The sequence below is a fragment of the Electrophorus electricus genome, chromosome 14 (assembly GCF_041902795.1).
Source record: "Electrophorus electricus isolate QZ-2024a chromosome 14, ASM4190279v1, whole genome shotgun sequence".
Taxonomy (NCBI): domain Eukaryota; kingdom Metazoa; phylum Chordata; class Actinopteri; order Gymnotiformes; family Gymnotidae; genus Electrophorus; species Electrophorus electricus.
Window position 1 is genome coordinate 23,037,501 of NC_137510.1, and position 20,911 is coordinate 23,058,411.

The 20,911-nt window shown below is 40.7% G+C and overlaps 2 protein-coding genes across 11 annotated transcripts in view; one reads left to right on the forward strand and one right to left on the reverse strand.

Moving 5' to 3' along the window:
* The window catches only part of deptor (DEP domain containing MTOR-interacting protein), a 29,670-nt gene extending 14,536 nt beyond the window's left edge, over positions 1-15,134 (reverse strand). For 2 of the 10 annotated variants that reach the window (XR_014116810.1, XM_081695717.1), the window contains exons 1-5: positions 14,772-15,134; positions 14,353-14,483; positions 10,771-10,949; positions 10,235-10,358; positions 1,545-1,723 (exon numbers count right to left, since the gene is read on the reverse strand). Coding sequence is in view for 9 of the 10 variants with exons in the window: in XM_081695717.1 (XP_081551843.1) it covers positions 1,545-1,723; positions 10,235-10,358; positions 10,771-10,949; positions 14,353-14,438 (568 nt within the window). In the remaining variant the exon portion in view is untranslated. Of the gene's footprint in view, positions 1-1,544; positions 1,724-10,234; positions 10,359-10,770; positions 10,950-11,072; positions 12,035-12,093; positions 14,028-14,352; positions 14,484-14,771 lie in introns of those variants that run through there. The other 8 variants (XM_026999074.3, XM_026999072.3, XM_026999073.3 and 5 more) reach the window with 8 other exon arrangements.
* On the forward strand, positions 14,044-19,863 carry dscc1 (DNA replication and sister chromatid cohesion 1). Its single transcript, XM_026999077.3, has 10 exons — positions 14,044-14,266; positions 15,582-15,847; positions 16,236-16,404; positions 16,708-16,842; positions 16,954-17,044; positions 17,276-17,414; positions 17,595-17,647; positions 17,923-18,080; positions 18,191-18,339; positions 18,975-19,863. The coding sequence occupies exons 2-10, from the start codon at positions 15,678-15,680 to the stop codon at positions 19,084-19,086; spliced, it is 1,176 nt and encodes a 391-aa protein (XP_026854878.2). The 5' UTR covers positions 14,044-14,266; positions 15,582-15,677; the 3' UTR covers positions 19,087-19,863.
* Positions 19,864-20,911: the final 1,048 nt, after the last annotated feature.

A 20,911-nucleotide genomic window follows, 5' to 3' on the forward strand; every position in this document is an offset into this window, starting at 1 on the left:
GAGCTAACAAAAGTTGCCAATTTAATTCTAGATGTTACATTGGCATCTGTTGCTGTGGTCTCTCAAAATCAAAATGAAAAAACCTGTCAAAGCTACTGAAGCAGACCATCGTGAGGCTGAAAAATGAAAATTAATCAGTCAGAGGTGAGACCAAACCAATTTCAACTGTTTGTATACACTGTTAATAAGCAAGAATTTCCTGCTGAGCTTGACGATAGCAAACTACCTGGCCATGAAGAGCCACCGTAATGGAGAACCGAAGAGCAATTTTAATCATGAAGGGAAACTATTAAACAGCTCAAAAGCACTATTTAGGATGTAGGCATAGATGTGTCTACTATAAAGAGAAGAACACCTATGAGGGTTTACCACACTGGCCACACCTCAAGACCAGACAGGCATCAAAAAGTCCATCAAAAAAAGCCTGTAGAGCAAAGCAAAGTGTTATAGCCAGAGGGGAGACAGATTCATCTGTATCAGAGCAATGGATTGAGGAAAAATGAGAACCACTCATAAGCCATATCATACGGTCTCCTCTGTGAGGAACAGTGGCATAGCAGTATGTGGCTACCAGTGAAACTGTCTCACTTGTCTTTACGGATGGTGTGACTGCAGATGGCATTAGCAGGATGAATTTTAAAGTGAACAGAAACATCTGTTCAGAGCCAGAAAAATGTGTCACTAGCCCATTATTTATTAACTGCAATTACATATATTCTACTATGCCATGTTCTCTACCTGGATATGTACCTTACTTCTTTTAACTCTATGTCCACTTATGTCTTAAAGACATGTGTTTATTGATGATTCTTCAAAATGCCAAATCCTTTAAATTACTGCTTTAGAGTAAAAGGAGAGTTGTGTTAACCTTTTAAACTCCAACCTTAGTATTCAGTTACTAATGTTAAGGTGTATTATTTAGTAACTGATGTGAATTATTCATTAACTACATTGAAATAAAAAAGATGTGTGGTTTATTAACCATAAGTGTGGTTAATAAAAATCTTGACACTGTAGTTGGTTCTCAGAATTTCAGGGGTTAAATAAATAACACTTTTAAAGTGCTCTGACTACTTAGCCAGTCCTAAGTGAGCAGAAGAGGGTAAAATAATGAAGCTAGTGTTTCTTGACCACAAGTTGCACATAAGACTATAAAATGTGCCTTTCAGGTTCACTCAGTAGCACAAGTTATTCAGAGAGAGCTAGTCTAAAATTGTAAGACTGGACCATGACTAAATGTAATCTGTCTCTCAATTATGGGAACCCACAAGAAACTATTTAGGGAGTCAGCAATGAACAGATATATTTATTTTGGTATATTTAGCAACAGAATCATTAGAGACACTTTTATTTGTATAGCTAGGATCACCCCATCATTGTGAAGATTCATTAAACTACACATTTGAAAGACTCATTTAGCAGTGCAGAACTGGGCTATGCACAGTCAGACATATCAAATCATCTTTACAAACAAGTGCATCCAGATAAAAGGTGCTGGTTAAACAAGAGTAGAGTCAGATTGCCTCATAGTGTGTTTCACTAACCATGCTGTATGATGCCATGTTCCAGCAGTCTCCGCCCAAGTTGCTCCGCCTCCTCCCTACTGGCGATCTCCCCCTCTTGCAAGAGCCAATCAACAAATTCTGAGGCCACCAGCGTCCGCTCATAGGCAACGCCTTCCTCCTCCCGAGTCTGAATCAGGTTGTTTTCAGAGTTCATCAACCTTGACAAAAAAGAGAAGATTCTAAATATATAATGTTGATATAAAGAGAGGACGCTAGGTTACAGAATGCAAATAAGATACAAGATGTCAGCAAGGACAGATGTTTCCAAAGTGCTTTAAAAAACAAAAGTGTAAATGACAACTGATTTGAAAATGACAATTGATTAAAATAAGCAATCTGAAATTAAATAAATTAAAAAATTATATAATGGAATAAAGTGCATAAAATCAAGTAAAATACAGAAGGTAAAAGGAACTGACTGGTGGTACATTACTATGTCTGACAGTTTATCAGTCTTCATTTAAAAATGTCTAATGTCCAGGCACTTCTAAGATTCTCTGACACTAGGTTCCATCTAAGAGCAGCATAGAATCTAAATGTGTTAGTTTTTTTCCTCTCTGTTAGTTTCATCTCTGATAAACTCCCTATAATCTGAGAGTCCTGCTCACATTATCTTTCTTCAGCAGATCAGACTGATACAGTACATTTAGCAATTCATATACAGTGTGCACAGTTATTAGGCAAGTTGTATTTGTGAGGAATAACTTAATAATAATAATAAATTACATAATAATAAATCTCAGTCAACCCAAAATGTTAATAAACGTCAAACTTGAATATTAAAGAAAGTAAAACTTTCCAAAGGTTTTGGCTTTATTAGGAGAATATCTATGTGTGCATATTTATTGGGCAACTATTAGTGCAGAATTATTAAACAACTAAATGAAAAATAGAAAATTTCCCCATCTCACATGTTTATTTTCATGTAAGAATAAGTAAACTCAAAATACATAAATAAACATTTCTAACATTTAAAAAAAAAAGAAGAAAAAAGTGACCAATATAGCTACCTTTCTTTTCAATAACAGTCATAAGCCTTCCAGTTTCTTAATCTCTTGACGGTCAACTTTTTGTGCAGTAGTAACCACAATTTCCATCACCATAAATCTCCTGTTTAAGAAGGGCCCACAAGTTCTCAAGAGGGTTTAGGTCAGGTCAGGAAGGGGGTCATGTCATTATTCTTTCATCTTTAAAGCCTATACTGGGTAGCCACGCAGTGGAAGACTTCAATGCATGCAATGAAGCATTGTTCTGCAGAAAAATCATGGTCTTCTTGAAAGATGCAGACTTCTTCCTGTACAACTGCTTGACGAAAGTATCTTCTAAAAACTGGCAGTAGGTTTGGGAGTTGACTTTGAGTCCGTCTTTAACCTGAAAAAGTCCAACTAGCTCATCTTTAATAATACCCCACCTCCACTTTGCTGGCATCTGAGTCGAAGTGGAGCTCTGTGCCCGTTACTGATCCAGTCACGGGCCCATCCATCTGGTCCATCAAGAGTTACTCTCACCTCACCAGTCCATAAAACCTTTGAAAATCAGTCTTCAGATATTTCTTGGCCCAGTCTTGACATTTCACCTTATGTGTTTTGTTCAGTGGTGCTCAGGTTTCAGCCTTCCTTACCTTGGTCATGTCTCTGAGTACTGAACACCTTGTACCTCTGGGCACTTCAGGTAGGTTGCAGTTCTGGAATATGACAGCACTGGAGGATAATGAGTTCCTGGTGGCTTCATGTTTGATTCTTTTCAAATCTTTGGTAGTTAATTTGTGCTTTTATTCTCAACACATTTCTTTCAACCCTGTTGACTATTTGCAACAAAACATTTGATGGTTCTGTGATCACACCCCAATAATTTTAAGAGTGCTGCATCCCTCTGAAAGATTTTACAATTCCGACTTTTCAGAGTCAGTTAAATCTCTTTTGGCTCATTTTGCCTGAGGAAAAGAAGCTGCCTAATAATTATGCACACATTGATAAAGGGTATTGATCTCCTTAGGCCACACCCTCCCTCATTACACAAATACACATCACCTGAATTGCTTAAAATACAATAGGCATTCAAGGTTATACAGCTTGTAGTTGGAAAATATGCATAGAAAGGATGATATGGTCAAAATAGTCTCTTGCATAATAATTGTGCACACAGTTTAAAGTAATGTACATTGGACTGAATTCTGTAACCAATAGGAAGTCATAATCAGAATTTTGTTTCAAATAAAACCAGTAAGAATAATCAACCTCACCGAAAATAAATTCATAGAGAAGATACTTGGTTTTTGACAAGAAGTCTTACATTTTGTTTCCATTTTCGAGATGATAGACTTATGATTTAGTAATTGCTTTGTCATGAATAAAGATCAAAAGTCATGTTGTTTAATTATGCATCCGTTCTGTTAAATACCTGTTAAGACCTACAGCAATTTTATGCCTCTCATTTTTGTTCCCAAATGAAGTAAAGTAATGCCGTTTTATCTAGCTGCAGGAAGTTTTGGCACATCCACTCTGTAATATGGCTTGATGACACAGCCATTAGTGAGTCAACAGAGAGAGATAAATAAGTCATTTGCATGGCTGTGATGAAATATTTAGCCAAGGGGAAATGTATATAAACTGACTAAAACAACAACCCCTTTGGGAACACACATCCACTGACATAAGGCCAAACAGAAAAATACTAAGTGTAATTAGTTTTAGAATTACTATAATTAAAATACTAAGTGTAATTAGTTTTAGAATTACTATAACTGCAGACATGAATCATTATTAACAGCAAAGAGTAGACATATTAAAAGCCTGAATGAGCAGTACGTGGCAACACCTGTGATTTGTCATAATGTGATTTGTCATAATGTTCAACCTGAATACATACCACTGAGATTAATGAGATTAATCAAATAATTGATCAATTAACCGATAAATTAATAAACAGCTTTCGGTTCATAAGTAGTAAGTAAGAAGAGTGCACAGTGGGGGATTTAGATTAGCATGTTACACAAGCTAAACATGCAAGTCACTCAGTACAGAAAATAAAGCAGCAGGGGATGGGGGCTTCTTTAAATTTTAGAGATCACACAGAGGATATTAGGGACGCCTCCCAGAAAAGCTTTTAAAGGCTAGGCACCACCTAATAGACCTCTCTGAAGATTTCACATTATCTTTGCTACTGAAAAAAAAAAGTATATGTGAATTAAAATGAAAATAATATGTTCGTTTCTTTAAAAAGAATTATGATTTCAAGCGAAATGATGGAAAAACCCGATGTTGCTCCGGAAATTCCAGAAAGTGGCGAAGTGACTTCAGTGGTGGACAACAGTTAGCTGTTATCTAAAATAACCTAGTGAGCTAGCAAGGCTAGCTAATGTTAATGTCAAATAAACCTGGGCAAAGTAATTGCAACCCTGTTTACTTCTATGCACACAGAATCTCATGAACGCCTCTCTTTAGTTTATAATAGGATGCATGGCCTCACTTTTTTCTTGTGACATACTGGTTGAACGTCACTAACTCAACTTTATATGGCTGCACTGCAGGATTCTTTGACTGCTGTGTGTTGCACTCACGCTGAAACAGCCTAACATGTGCTTTCCCTTTTCACATTCCTGACTGGCGTTAACCTACTTCATGCAAGTAAGTTCTCACTCTCTCGCATGTTGTGTGGTTATTTTGGCATGACAAGTAGACACAACTGCCTGTCTTGACAGTTGCTGGGGACTGGGATCTGTAGGCTAACATTGTTTATCCAACCTGGCTGTGTCTGAGCGTTTATGTGGCTGTGCTCTACGGCGGCTGCAGTGTGTATCCTGGGGATTATCTGTGAATTTATCACTGGATTATTAACATCTCTGAAGTGTTTTTGCTACTCAACATGGCAATCTCCTATACTGCTCCTGAACTGCTTCATCTTAAGGACAGATACTACAGGCTTCCTCCTGTAGTGTTTTTTAACTGTGTCAACCTTGGGATAGTTCGTCATCCATGCTACTTACACTGCAGCCCTTCAGATTCTGTGAACTATGTCACTCCTGGAACTGAATGTATCCCTCGCATATGGAGCCCAAATTGTTGTCGCTCTACTGCTCAGTGATCAGTTGACCACTCATCACTGTTGCAACTACCTAGAACTACTGACTAGCCTGACTCTTGTTTCTTCTGTGCACATGAACACAAAGTTTGCCTTATTCAACGTTTGCTCTATGAACAGCAAAGCAACGTTTATCGCGGACGTCATACTGGATTGTAATATTGACTTCATATTGCTGTCTGAAACCTGGCAGCAACCAAGCGAATATCTGGTCTCAATTGTGCTTAACCAGCATACTCCTCTTTGTACACGAGTTGTGAGCCATCACCCTGCCCCGTGGCTTGCCTCTGAACTTAGGTTAATGAAAGCAGTCATCAACTGGAGCACTCTAGTTAGAAAACTAACTTGACAGTTCTTGCATCTGCTTATGAGGACCACATTCTCTCCTATAAACCTGCCCTGCATAAGGCTAAGGCTGACTTCCTCTCCACCAAAATGACAAACTGCTACGGTAATCCAGCCCACATTAATAACATCAGCAAAATTGTTTTCTTCCATCTTAAATATAGCGCCAGACTGAAACTCTAATTTGTGTTTTTATTACATCCAAACTGGACTACTGCAACTCCGTTCTGGTTGGGCTCCCTGCTAGTCTTCTCAAGAAGCTCCAATACGTGCAGAATTCAGCAATAACAGTTCTCATGCACTCCAGATCATGGGAACACATAACCCACAAGTTAAAAAACCTACACTGGCTCCTGGTCCATTATTGCTTACATTATAAAATCTTACTCCTGGTTTTTAAATCTTTACACAGTCTGGCTCCTGATTACCTCTCTGCTCTGTTGTCCAGACACATTTCCTCAAGGTCGCGCAAGTCTGCCGATGTTCATTTGCTCTCTGTTGCTCCTGGCAAACTACGCACGTATGGTGACATAACTTTTAGCATTGCAGCCACAAAGCTATGGAACTCCCTCCCCTTACACCTCCAATCACTATCCACCTTCAAAAAGCTTTTAAAAATGTTTCTCTTTCAGACTGAATTTGCTGATTTGAAAATCCTTTTCATTTCTATTGCCTCACTGCTTTATTTGATCAGTTTTGTTTTTGTCCTGTCATTCATTACTGTAACTTTTACCATATATTCATCTCAAATTTTATTTTCATTTATCTACTGTTGTCATTTTATTATTATTGTTTAACCTTATAATTCTTATCATGTTTTCATTTGCTATTGTAGTGTCCTTGAGTCTCCTGAAAGGCCCTTATAAATAGAACATTTTTATTATTATTATTATTATTATTATTAGAGGTGGGAGGGTAGGTGAAATCCCTAAAAATAATCACTGGCACAGTTCCTGCCATGGCACTCAAATGCATGCTATATATTATTTTTTTGAAGGCTTACATATCTATGTGTGAACAATGTGTGCTCTCTCCTGCTGTGCATTCTTGATATGAAAGTAAAGTGTGATTTTATATACTGATATTTCTATCGCGCACATACAGTATAGGCATAGATGCTAGCTAGGCAACTTAGGATATCTAGCTAAGTAGCCAGTTGACTAATCGGTTGCCTAATTGCAATGCAAATATAACAGAAAGTAAAGTTTCTAGCAAGTTACCTTGGGCAAGAGCTCAGGATATTACCAGAAACTGTACTAATCACAAAGTGAGCACCAAATTCAATGCTTGTGACTTATGTTATATGCATAATATTTAGCCAATAAGAAAAACCACATGTATCTTAAACATAACACATTAACCAAGTAGGACAAAGACGCAGATCAAAGAAAAACAGCTGTTATTATGCATTTCTGCACACTGAATATGTTTTCAGAATTTCTCTAACAACATAGTTTTTGATGTTGTTCCATTATATTTGCACCTATATGTATGGAATTTAGTAGACTAGTCTATAAATGTGCTACTTAGGTAGGGCAAATAGTTTACAATCAATTATATTCACATATCTTTATGTATAAGTAGGCCTATTCAATACCAAGGAACGTGGAATCCCTCTTTGTTGGCAGACTACTACTGGACACTGAGGGATACAGGTCAAATCCTACACCTGCGCAAGATTCTACATGTTAAGTGGACTAACAGCCTTATTTATGAATAAGTAATATATATTCATTGCAATATTCACTTAAAACCATGCCTAAGAGAAACACCTTTGAAATCAGCATAAAAAGAACTATGAGGACCACATATTTGAGTTTATAGCTGTTGCCCAGTGTTACTATGAGTTCCAATGAAGTAGCTCGCTACTTGAGTAGTCTTTTTAACAGATACTTCTTTACTTAAGTAATAATTTAAATGGCTAGTTTTACTTGTACTTGAGTATTTATTATTTTAAAGTAACTAGGCAGAATCCACAAGGCTGCTAAAATGAACTGTTAAAATAAAACCCTATTAGAACGTCAAAATTTTCAATTGTTTTCATAGCTGGAAACTTGATGGTCAATCATAGGAGCTGTGACATTCTCTACTTCCAAAATGCTGTTCTGATGTAGAATATCTTATGTATGCACTGTGTGTAATAAAAATACAAACTAAATAAAACACTGATGACTTAAATAGGACACACATAAGATTACATGAGGCACATACACCTCATGTAATCTTATCTCTGTATCAGTCCTCTCCCAGCGTTATAAATATGGTCTCCCTTATCACAAATAAGCTCTACATGTGAACATTGAGTCCCTGCGTGACTCTAGACCTACTGGGATATCAGACCCACAGCTGTGCAATCAGATCTTAAAGGCTGACCTTACACAGGGCACATCCTCTGCAGACCTGCTCTAAACTCTGGCTATCCTCCTCGCAGTTTTGTAGCTAACAGACCTGCTCTAAACTACAGCTCTCCTCCACAGTTTTGTAGGTCACAGACCTGCTCTAAACTACAGCTCTCCTCCACGCTGTTTTGCCGCTCTACAGCTCTTCACCATGCAGCCCAGCCCCAAGCCTGAGGCTGAACCTCTCATCCCAGAGCAGGCTCCTAACTGTACCCTTGCAAAGTCATTCAGAGTAGAACTGCTGCCTGTTTAGTGATAGCACAAACTGTTTTGGCACCTTTGCTCTGTCATGTGTTTTTAGGATAAGCTTCAGTATAGTGAATCATTGGTTGTACCAGCAAGCAGCAGCTCTGCTTCGCAACAGTTGTTGAAGAGAAGTACAGGCATCTTAGAATGTCTCTATTCTCTGAGCAGTCATTAACTTACATACATGCGAAACAGAGCTACTATAATTTTCCCATGCCCCTGTTTGCTACGACATGGTTAATTTCCTGTAGTGAACCTTTGGGGTGTGGTTTGTGAACTACACAGAAACCCGAATGTTAAGCAATATAGTTGCATTCCAAAGATCTATATGAGCAGATCAAAATGCACAAGGGACACAGATCACTGTTTATGACCATTTATTTGTCTCTCATCGATACATTCATGGTGGAGGTGACCTCAGGTCCAAAATTGATCGCCTGACCACAGACCTAGATGAATTGCAGGGGGCAGGGGGATAAACACTGACAGGCGATGGTTTACAGTGACTAATCTTGGCTGGACAACGGCCAGCTTGTCAAGCGATTACAGACTCTCAGCCCAGTTGCCAGGGCCATCCGCGGAAATGACACGCTTTTCTGAGATGGAAAGTAGAACAGCAAGTGGAGGGGTGAATGGAGGAGATGAAGAGCAAGTGGAAAAGTGAGGGAGAGTGAGTACAGAAGTAAGTGGAGTGGAGCTTCTGATCAGGAGGTGCAGCAGAAGGCCATGCTGGTGATTTGAGCAGCTGGACATTCTGGCAAAGGCAGAGAGCTACACGGATGAGGCCAGGATAAGTCCAGGATGAGACTAGGGTGAGTCCAGGATGAAGCCTGGATGAGCCCTGTATCTTCTGTGAGCCCCTTAACTCTCAGCCCAGCTCTGACGGCTTCATCATTTGTCTTCTGAAGTGCAATAGTCTGTGCTTGGATAACTATAAACTCAGGTATTACTATAAATGTGAAAGCTGCAATTGGGCCAAAGGTCAGCTGTTCACAAACTCAGCTTGTGTGTGACTGCAACTCTGTCATCGGGTTTCAGAAGCTTGTAAAGTTAAAAAGCCATTATTACTCCTTTGAACCTATGTCTTCCATCACCACTAGGGAAACATCTCAGAAATGTGTGCCAAAGGTCGTCTACTTAGAAAAAAAGTAGAGAGCATTCAGTTACAAGCATTTCCCAGGGCAGCAGTCATAAACGTCACCCCCACCATCACTGCAGCTCCACTACCACTGGTTTCAGCATGTTTTGAGTGGAGAAATTATCCGTACTCAGAGGCTAAAAAAAGCCAAGAAGATATCATCAACACAACAGGATGTTGCAATCGAGCAGTTGCTGAAGTCTGAGGGGGGAGTACATTAACAGGCAACTGTACGCAGGTGAAGCAGCCATTGGTTAATGAATCCATCTGGCAAGAACTCATGTCATCTGCTCTGTTTCTATGGATACTGTTAATTTACTGGAGAGGACCAAAAAGCTGATGAAAAACAAAAACACTGAGCTCGGTTTGAAAAGCACACAGCAGAGAGGGCTTACAAACCTGATCCGATAACAGCCTGTTTTTTTCAACGTCAGCTTCAGAAAAAGGTTTACTTTTCTTACTTCTCATATATCCGTTGGCCCCTCATGAAGACCTTGGCCTCGCTGTCCAGAGGAAAAGTGCCGTCGTCCTTTCGGAAACGATAAAACAGCTTCATATCTTTAAACTCCCTGTGCTCATCGCAAACTGCAAAAGACAAAACAAAGGTTAATATTTAAAGCTGAGAGTGACTAAAGGCTCATAAAATGTATTGTCCATAAAGCAGAATGATATACCACCACTGAAAAAACTTCATGATATTTTGTGTGTTTGTGTGTGCATGCCCCTGCTCTGAAGCTCTTTGCACCTCCAGGGCAATCATGGTGGATGAAGCTCTGTGCATCTTTAGACAGACCCGCCATGGTGGATGAAGCTCTGTGCATCTTTAGACAGACCCACTATGGTGGATGAAGCTCTGTGCATCTTTAGACAGACCCACTATGGTGGATGAAGCTCTGTGCATCTTTAGACAGACCCACTATGGTGGATGAAGCTCTGTGCATCTTTAGACAGACCCACTATGGTGGATGAAGCTCTGTGCACCTCTAGACCAACCCACCATGATGGATGATGCTCTGGTCCAGCAGCTTCTGCATGATCCTGATAGCTGTGTCCCTCTCTGGGGCCTCCTTATGCTCTATCAGCCAGTCGATGAGCTCCTTGGCCACAAAGCAGTTTGGGTATGTGCGCAGATGATGCCTCCTGTCTTTGATCACTTTGCCTTCGTGGAGACGCAATCTAGACATCAGAAACAAGACCCCTTAAGAGGATGGAGGGTTGGTTTGTGGCATGCATAAAGTCTATCTGAAGCAATCACTTTAGTGATGATCTTTAATAAACCATATCAGTGTTATTACTCACTGGTTCTGGAGGGCCACAGCACTCTTAAGCTCTTATGCTGCTTGGATGGAGTAAACTGAACTCTTAAATGTCTTAGTAAGTATCTAATGAGCTAGAAGCCCTGTACTATACTAGGAAATACTGACTAATTTACTTGAACAAAATATAACAGATGTGCTAATGCTACAGCTTGTTATTTTTGAGTTACAAGTTAGGTCCTCCTACACATCTAATAAAGGTTCTCCAGCTAATAAGAAGGTGAGTGCCACGATGTAGAGTCACAATATTTCATTTAGGTTATTGCTTTATATTCTGTATTCTATATTTTCCACTGGCCTCTGAATGTGTGCTCCTGAGCCCCGGTTTCCCAGTCAGGGTAACATGGGCCAACCCAGGGATCGTCATAGTCAATAATCAATAATCAATAATGGCACTACATGTTTGTGGAACAGCTGGAACACTTTTCTCAGGAGAAGACTCATACCTAAAGTAATATAAACTGCGCATGAAAGCAGGTATTCTGAGCTGTATTTTTAAGTCTTTCCCCCTTCCTGCAGTTTCCTTGGCAACACTTTGACAGTTTGCCCAGATGCTGTCTCCATAATGAAAGTAACCGAATGTAGACCTACGCAAACTTTTTAAAAATATGCCAGGAGCATACTCTCTCAAACTTTTCCAGAATCTGACAGAAATAGTCTGGCCTGATGGATGTACAAAAGGGTTAAAGAACAGAAGTAAAATTCCATAACTAAGGTAACGAGCACACGTCCCAGTAGAGCTGTTGCCACATCCGTCTCTCAAAATATCTGGACACTATGTGTTCGTTTCTCCATTAATAACACAGAGTTGTCTGCAATTTAACTAAAATAAACCGATCTAGTGCAACCCGGGTCACTGAACTAAATCTGTACACCTGAACCTCATGTGAGAAGGCCACTGACATATTTTACCCCTAGAAATGAACTCATTTACTCAGATTAATGCATAGTTATGAGCACCCCTTTACACCCCGTCCCAATTTAGGTGCTTTCTATCATCTTACCAAGACCCTCCGATAATAGGTGGAGGCTCTGCAGCTTGGGCATAGCAGGACAGCCTTTTGCCCCTGTAGCGCTGTTCAGATGTGATTACTCTCACCAGTAGACGTCCAGCTTCAGACCCCTAATGAGATGAGCCTGATTTTGTATTTGCTTGTTTTGGGGTTTTTTGGCTTTACGGGTTACAGGTGATTATTATGCAATGCCATAACTGTGCATTACAGTTCTGAACAATTTATTTTTAGCTATTTCACTCAACTGATAAATTTCTAGAGTGCGTGTTTATCTGCAACCTGTGTTGACATTAAAATATTGTATTAGACTAGATTATAGTACTTCTCAATATGAGTCTATTTTTTTTTCTATGTCAACCTCAGCTAGCTGGGAATATTTTACAACCTCAGAACTGGGAGTGGGCAGGTTTGCATATTGTGTTTAAACACCCTTCTCTATGATTTTGGGGGAAAGCCTTGTTTAGTGAAAATCATGCCCTAAAACCACAAGTTAAAAATATGTTAACACTGACAACCTGATTAGGCCTAATACACTGTAATAATTTAATATTTAATGTAATAATTTAGTAGTAATATCTTGAGATAAAGACATTAGTGACTAATGCCAAACTGAAATAAGATACTGAACTCTGACTTACAGACCCGACTGCAGTAAAATATACTCTACGTGCTCTTCAGTTGTGACGCAGAATGAAACAGAGTATAAATGTAATTCACCCTGCACAAATGGACCTCCACAATGAAAGGCCACAGATCAGTGTGCAGCCTTCAGGACACTATCATAGCAGGGCCCTACAGGGCATATTCACTAAGACTTATGCTGGAACCTCACAGCCTGACGGGCTGGCTAAAAGGTCAACTAAGTCAGACATTCACTTTAAGGATCACTGTAGCATTTCTCCTTCTCCAATTTAGTATTGCGAAACGATATCAAGCAGGAGGCAGAGCTTAAATGCACTGCAAGACTGCAGAATCAGTGTAGATGGAACGTGCTGACACAAGATGACATGTAGCGGACTTTCCGGTGGGCACATCTGACGCTGACACTAACCTAGATGGTAACACAGAAGCAAGCGCCATGATACGGCCAACCGATATGAGTGACACATTACACTTCCATTACACTGCCCTGTACAGAGCACCGACTGCCACTATCAATGACATCATGCCAGTAGCCCCGAGAACGACATAACCAGAATGACAGGATCCAGATCAGGCTCCATCTGCATTTCATGCACTGTGCTAGAGCAGCATGGCTGACAACCCAGCCTTACAGTGTAAACGGCCCTCACTGCTTCACCTCCCGGTGACCTCAGTTAGGAATACCAGCACTGCTAACAGCAGCTGGAGCATCCCCTCCGCTTCTCCTTCTCATCGGACATGACAACCTGATTTCCTATGCCTCTAAGCTGTAGAAGTTCCCCTCTAGGGCCCCAAGTACGCCACTAAGCATCTGGAACTAACAGGAACTGATATTTTCACGGTCTTGAGTGTTAAAAACAATGTTGCAGAACCTATAGCAGGATTTTCTCCTCTTTTTTGCATGCGACTGTTTGGTGGTATCAATAGATTGCCTTCACGAATTTAAGTGAAAGCTGAATTAATGGCCCATTCGTTGATGGTACACACCCCTTAAAAATGTGGCATGTTAGAAGGTGAAAAAACCTATTTAAAACCACTAGCGTTTAAGAGGACAGTGCATTGTATTGCAGAAAAAGCTGCATGTGATTCCATAATCATTAAACCAATGTACCTAACTACATACAAGGGTAGTGGTAGCTCAGTGATTAAAGTACTAGACTTGTAATCGGAAGGCTGCTTGTTCAAGCTCCACCCCTGCCAAGGTACTTCACTTGTAATTGGAGTCAATTGCTCCAGTTGTACTCAGTCATAATTGTAAGTCGCTCTGGATAAAAATGTCAGCTAAATGCCCTCATACGCCTACTGAAGGTCCTACTTAGTGCCAACTCAATTTTAATGGCGCAGCGATCACTCGTACAAACGCCTTGGGCTACAGAACCACTAGATTCCTCACAGCTATATGACCGTCACTCAGCAGTTATCTTCGGCGCTTTCCGATACCACGGGTCAAGGTTGCGCTCCCGTCTGAAACCACTCGATCGACACGTACGTCAAAGCGTTTCTCACAGCCTGCAACGGCGCGGTAAGTAAACGGCAGGCCGCGTCAACCGCCTTCGTGCGTGAAGCCGCGCGGCGAGCGCGCAGGCCTTTGTTTGGAGCCACGCCCACCTCAGCTGCTCCCCGGTAACGAGGACCTCGGCCACGCGCTCCAGCTCGGCCGCCTTCTTCTGCACGGTGCTCCCGGTGCCGTCCATCTGAACGTGTTACCAGCCAAAGCTTTCACACACCAAACAGGAAAACTAACCACACATGACAATTATTCACCTACGACAGAAACAGCTGACAGTAAATGGATGTGATGTTTGACAGTTTAGCTAGAGATCTGGGATTGTCTGTATCAGCACGGTATACTCTACACACTTAAATGATTTCTCTTAGCTTACTTAACTATTAACCTCAGTAACCAACTAAGCAAATTTTCTAATGGTGTTAATAGCAAACAATTACATAGCTAGCGCAGTAATAACGAGAAATGTTAAGTTACTTAACGGATTCTTACAGTGCGTTTAGAAAAGGGATTAAGTTACCTCTTTGGTTGGACGAAGAGTTTTCAACAAATCCTAAATTATGGTTTAAAAACTACGTCAGCGATAGTAGTGAATGACCATAATTGTATCGCTCACCTGTTTTTAATGGCTATTAAATTCAACTGACAGGTGTAAACTTGCGTTTTTTGTATTCCATTTAGAAAGACGTTCGCCTTTTCCAGTCAACCAATATACAGGTTTGCGGCTAAATTGACGAGTATCTTCGTGTAATCGCGTCGGTGCCCTAAATGAATGGATGTATCAGGCAAACAGATTTCCAGTCATCGACAAATTTGACCAAGCTACCGCATCTTGTTTACTATTCCACACTAACAGCACGTTTTCTCCCTGCGAGCAGGACAAGCCAAGTCGTCATTGGGGGAGTGCACCAAGCAGGCGGGGTTTCTGCGCTCCAGTCAGCGTATAAAAGGCATCTTGTTTTTGTTTTTTTTTTTCTTTTGTTTGACAGAGAAAATAGATTACAACGTGAACCGTTGTTTCTAATAAAAACTCGTGCATGTTCATTTATGAACGCAATTCGATGGCAAATCAAGCTACCTTTTACTATGTGACAAATAAGAGCTTTGTAGACTCTAAAATGTCAAACTTTAAGAGAGCGAGAAAGCGTGAAAACTATAGAAAAACTAGAAACATACAGAGAAAACTAGAAACATAAGAGGACAACAGTCCCATTTTTCTGAACTGAAAGAGTCAAATCCGTATTCATCTTTGTGGTAAGGCGTGTGAAATACGTGTAAGAGTAGCGACATCTAGTGGCTGCCTGGAGTCTCACAGCTAAAACCTTTACAGGTCCCTGCGAACGTCAGTCTAACGCGTCTTCCGGTGAATATTGCGGGAAAGTTGAGAATCGCAGCCTCCAAAAAGATATTTTCCAGAACAGCAAACATGAGGACATTAGAAGAGGTGCGGGCCACATTGCAAATTGCAAAACTGAAGGAAGAGGATTTGCAACCTGTAACCCACTGTCTCACATTTGGAAGTAATGTTACGTCCGGGGATTATTGTCTTATGGAGCTAGACGATACACTTTGTAAACACATTGAAGCCGGCAAGAGGTGACTTTCTTTCTACGTTTCGCATAACACTTGGTTGATATTGTTAGCTGGCTAGCTGACTACATAGCTAGTAGTGCAGTAGCTATTCCCTAAACTACTTTAGTTAGCCAAAATCATAAACGAGCTACACGAGTAGTTGGCTAGTAAGCTAGTGATAGTTGTAGCAGCCCTAGCTAGGTTAGCTGACTTAACTGAACTGAAACCTGTAGTTAGTTAAACTCGAAGACTAGCAGATAAACGTTAATGGGACAGAAGGCTTAAACAGATTTTGAGAAAAGTTTGCTAAAACGATATAACTAGACCACAAGTCTTGTTATATTGTGTATTGTGTATATTGCATATTGCAGTAGAATATTGTGGTCTGCTTACTCGTTTTTGTTCTGTTCAGTCTCATAATCAGGGGGGACAAAGATGAGCATGCGGTTCTGTGCAGTGAAGACGAGACGTACGACCTGAAAATGGCGGACACGTCCAATTTGCTCTTGTTTGTCCCTGGATGCAAGACTCCTGACCTGCTCCCTGACAGTCCAGCACATCCTCAGCTTGTGCATGCCCAGGTATCCTAAATCCAAGCTCCGAAGCCCCTAAGCAACAGTAGGACTTTGGAGTGCCAAAAAAATAAGCTCATCCTTTGCAAACAGACAAATTCATCATGGTGATTTTATTTAATTCTCAAACATCAGTTGACGGTGTTGGCGCGCCAGCAAGAGAGTCACATAGCATGAAAGGATAGTCTTTGAGTCTAGGAGTAAATGGCAGCACTTTTGTAAGTCACTCTGGAGCGTCGGCCCAATGCCGCAAATGTAAATAATGTAGTTTAATAATTAGGCATCAGCAACAAATACAATCTCTGTTGTCAGATATGGGGGTGTTCCAACAGTTACTGGGAGCTTAGACGCCAGCGACCGAAATTGAAGAAGCTTAAGAAGCTGCTCTCGGAGAGTCCATATTCTGGTCCACCTTACGGCACCCAGCAGGAGGTCCCACAGCAGAAGGTACATCACCATGAACCACAGCTCCTTGCAGACGTGTTGATCTACAGTCACAGCCATGTTAGTTGTACGCTTGGACATCTTTTGATCAGATCGAATGGTGCTGCTTTGCAGTACACTATGGAAGACCTCCTTGGCAGAATCCAAGCAAGCAGAGAGGAGATTGAGGCCCACCTTCATAAAATTCATGCATGTGAAATTGATGGTAAGTTCATTATTCAGGATATTGGAAATAAGTGGCCTAAAGCCACAAACAGCATTTGTGTTACATGTGTAGAACAATCCACTTGGAGCTTTTAAACATGCCTGTGTGGTTTTCTGGGGGGAGTTTTTCTTGCACCAGAGCCCTGTCAAATATTTTTACATGGTTACTCCAGGGATTCTAGAGAATTTTGTGCCACTTGTGCCATGTTGTGGTCTTGACTGTCCTCTCCAGGACACTGGCGGATGTTGGATTTTGATTATGAGCTGAAGCTTTTGGGTCACGTGACCCAACTGGTGGATTCGGAGTCATGGTCTTTCAGCAGGGTCCCCCTCACTGTGTGCCTGGAGGAGCTGGTGCCGTTGGAGCCCAGGTGAGCGATGAAGACCACAGCTGTGGGGCTGGACAAGGTCATCTGTGAAATTCACTCTCTTCCTCCCACGTTTTGCACATTTTCATATTTTTAATAGCTTATTAGGTCATTTGCAGATTTTAGTTACCATTGCAGAGAGATGCTGTAGATTGTGGACTAACTCTCATCTTCCCACTACAGAGAAATGATAGAACACTGTCTCAACTGTTATGGAAGACGCTTTAACACAGAGGGTCAGTAAATGCACTGCACTGTGCCCTCAATAACAGTTTCATATATCTTTATATTATATATATTTTATTTGCACTATATTTCTCACTATCATCAAAGCTGTGCAATTTCAGAGCAGGTTTGGGGCAAATTTAACCGTGTTTGCTATCACATCTGTAAGACAAACTAAAGGCAATGATGATGGGTAGAGGTGTTTTAATTAATCTCTCTCTCCCCCCTTCTCTCTACCTCTCCCTCACTCTCCCTCTCTCCTTACCTCCCATGCTCCTTCACTCAGACGGTGAGGTCATGTACGCGCTGGATGAGGATAAGGTGTGCAGTGCCACAGCTCAGATGCTGTTGCAAAACGCCATCAAATTCAACCTGGCTGAGTTCCAGGAGGTGTGGCGTCAGAGTGTTCCTGAGGGCATGAACACCAGACTAGACCAGCTCAGAGTGAGACAGCGTGAACACCACACACACACACACACACACATTTTGGAAATGTTCACACATCTGAGTGAAGGGCCCAATTACAGTGTGGTTTCCATTTGTACACCTGTCAGGGTTTAACACTGGTGGACTGCAGCTCGAAGCCAGAGACGATCTCCCTACTGCGAGTAGAGGACCTGCCTGAGGACACCCTGGAGCGTTTTAGCGCCCTCTTTGGTATAAGGGAGAAGTGGACGCAGGATGACATTGAGCCGTATATACAGTGAGTAGTATCCTGTTGGTATGTCTGCACCCAATATTCAAGAAGCTGAAATCTAATTTATGTCCTTTGAAGGAGGGGAAAAAACACCTCCAGGCTGTTGCATGTCTGTTTTCATAAATTGACACAATAATTGCTTTCGTCATGATGTGCTTATAATAGTTATATATGCAAGTTCAGAATTCTTGTGTAGTCCCTGTTTGCCTGTCCTGTATAGTCAAGAGAAGCAATTTCTAAACTCAGTGATATGCTTGGTGTCTCAGATAAATATATATTTTATGTTACACCATGCTTACCATAAAAAGCAAATAATGGGCCCAATATTTGGTCAGCTGTAGCTTTAAGGCATCTGTATTTTTGGAAAACATATAAGTATTATTAGTTATAACCACTCAGTATTTAAGCTAAAACCTAAAGAAGCTAACAGGAAATCCAGAGGACTCTAGAGCTGTTTGATGCAGAGAAGTTGTAAGACTAGGCTAAATTTAACTTGGTGTTTAGTGGCCCATTTCCTTATTATTACATTGTTACTGTGTCCTTAGAGAGTAATGTAATGCCAGTCCCATTAAAAGTCCTTTCCACTTTCTAAAGAAGCTTACCTTTCTTAAATCACTGTCCATTCCCTGTGTCTCAAACAGGGACCTTTGCGGGGAGAAGCAAACAGTTGGAGCCCTTTTGACCAAACACGCCCGGTCGTCCATGCAGAACGGGAGAAAAGTGTTCAACTCCAGAAGGCCCATCGCCAGCTGAAGTGGTTGTTTCACTCTTGCTTGCATTACACAAGAAGTAAACTTTTAATTGTTTTTTTTTTTTTTCATCTTAAATTTTCACTTTTACTGTGTTTTGTCCATTTATTAATAAAATAGTGTGAAAAGGTTATTCATCTTGTGAAAAATAAACATGATTTTTAAAAATATGTTGATAAGATTTTCTAAATGACTTTCTGTTGATTATGAATTTGTCTGCATATCAGGAGCACTATGAAGTAAACATGTCTCACGAGACCCCGTTGTTTTATTGTCATTTTCTTTTATTAGCCATTTCTGATATACACTGAGCCACCTTAAACTTTTCTTTAAATTCCTGTTATCAGCTAGTACACCAAAGACAAAGAAGGATACACATTAAGTACACATTAAAAATGGATTAATGCATTTATTTAAAGCTGCGGTCCTTTGTCTTGCATTTCGCTCCAGATGATGTTGGTTTGACATGGAGCAGAACAAGCAAAACCTAATCAAAAAATAAACATCCACCTCAGGACCCATATGTTCCTATTTTGCTAAACCTGCTTCCTACAAAATGTGTGGCAGCACATTTATTACTATGGGATCTGGAGACCGTGTACACTAGAATGGTGTCATAGGTCAAGTGTGACTGGGGAGTTGTTATAAAGGTGTTCTGAACTATAGTGGTTACCTGCGATGATGATCCAAGAGTTGGCCACAAGGATTATGTCATAACGGGCTAAGTTCCACATGTTCAGGCATCACTGTGTATACTAGACAATAAATCTTTGAAAAACTACATTTTCATACCTATATGTTCAGCCGAAGAAGCTTTTTATCCACAGAAATTAGTAGCAGTTCTGCTGAGGTGGGTATTGCAGAACAGCTCCTACTAAACTCACTGATTTGGCTTTTACTCATTTAATCTGATTATATACCTCATAGTTACAATAGTATTTATTTGGTATGAGGCTATTTGTACTTATGAAAGAAATAAACTGCTGAGAGAATCCTTGTAAATTATTTGAACAACAGTTCCTGTGATATACACCACTGCAGAATATACCTATCACATGCAAAGGAATTGGGTCAAGGCAGCTGACAGAAGGAACAGCGTTAAATGGCCCACAGCGGGATAGGTTAACTGTACATGGTTCTTACATTTTGGCTTTTTGCAATCTGGACTCCTGTTATCTGGAGCAACATTTCCTGGGTTGGCCTCAAAATGGACCGGGCGGCAGTAATCTTGGAGCTCATCACAGGCCAAGATGATGTACTTCCTCTCTGAGATGACTTTCCTCAGAATACAGTTATTGTCCACATAAACGGTGGTGAAGGTGAACTCCTGCCTACTGATGCACAGATTACCGCTGTATACTTTACCCCCAGAGGCTGAGCAGACGTTATCCACCTCCTGCTTCTGAGTAAACGGAAGGAAAGACTGGATGGGTCGGTTGCATGTCCCAATGTTCTGGATAAAGGCCTGCCACTTGTTTTGGTCGAGGGTGGTTGGAGCATCAGCACGTACATGCTTACTCAAGAAGTCTTTATAAGCGTGGATCTTATCTGAATACATGCATGGGTGTTGGTTGTTCACTGAGCAGTCCTGTTCATTAGCCATGGAAGCCCAGAAGCACTGGGCCAGCAGGATATAGACCAACATGTTGGCTGTCACCTGAAAGAAATAAATGCTGACGCTTCAACTTGCATAAGATCTTATTTCTGACTTTACATGTTGCTTAATTTTTCTTGCTATTTTGCATTTGCACAATATATATGAAACCATTATATCCTTTTTAAAAAGCACATTTTATAAATAAAAGTCTGTAATGTTACTGAAGAAGCAG

Coding starts and splice junctions, on each gene's coding strand:
- dscc1 (XM_026999077.3), top strand. CDS start 15,678: ATGAGGACATTAGAAGAGGTGCGGGCCACATTGCAAATTGCAAAACTG. Junction 18,081..18,190: donor CCAGACTAGACCAGCTCAGA/GTGAGACAGCGT, acceptor TACACCTGTCAG/GGTTTAACACTGGTGGACTG. Junction 18,340..18,974: donor GACATTGAGCCGTATATACA/GTGAGTAGTATC, acceptor TGTCTCAAACAG/GGACCTTTGCGGGGAGAAGC.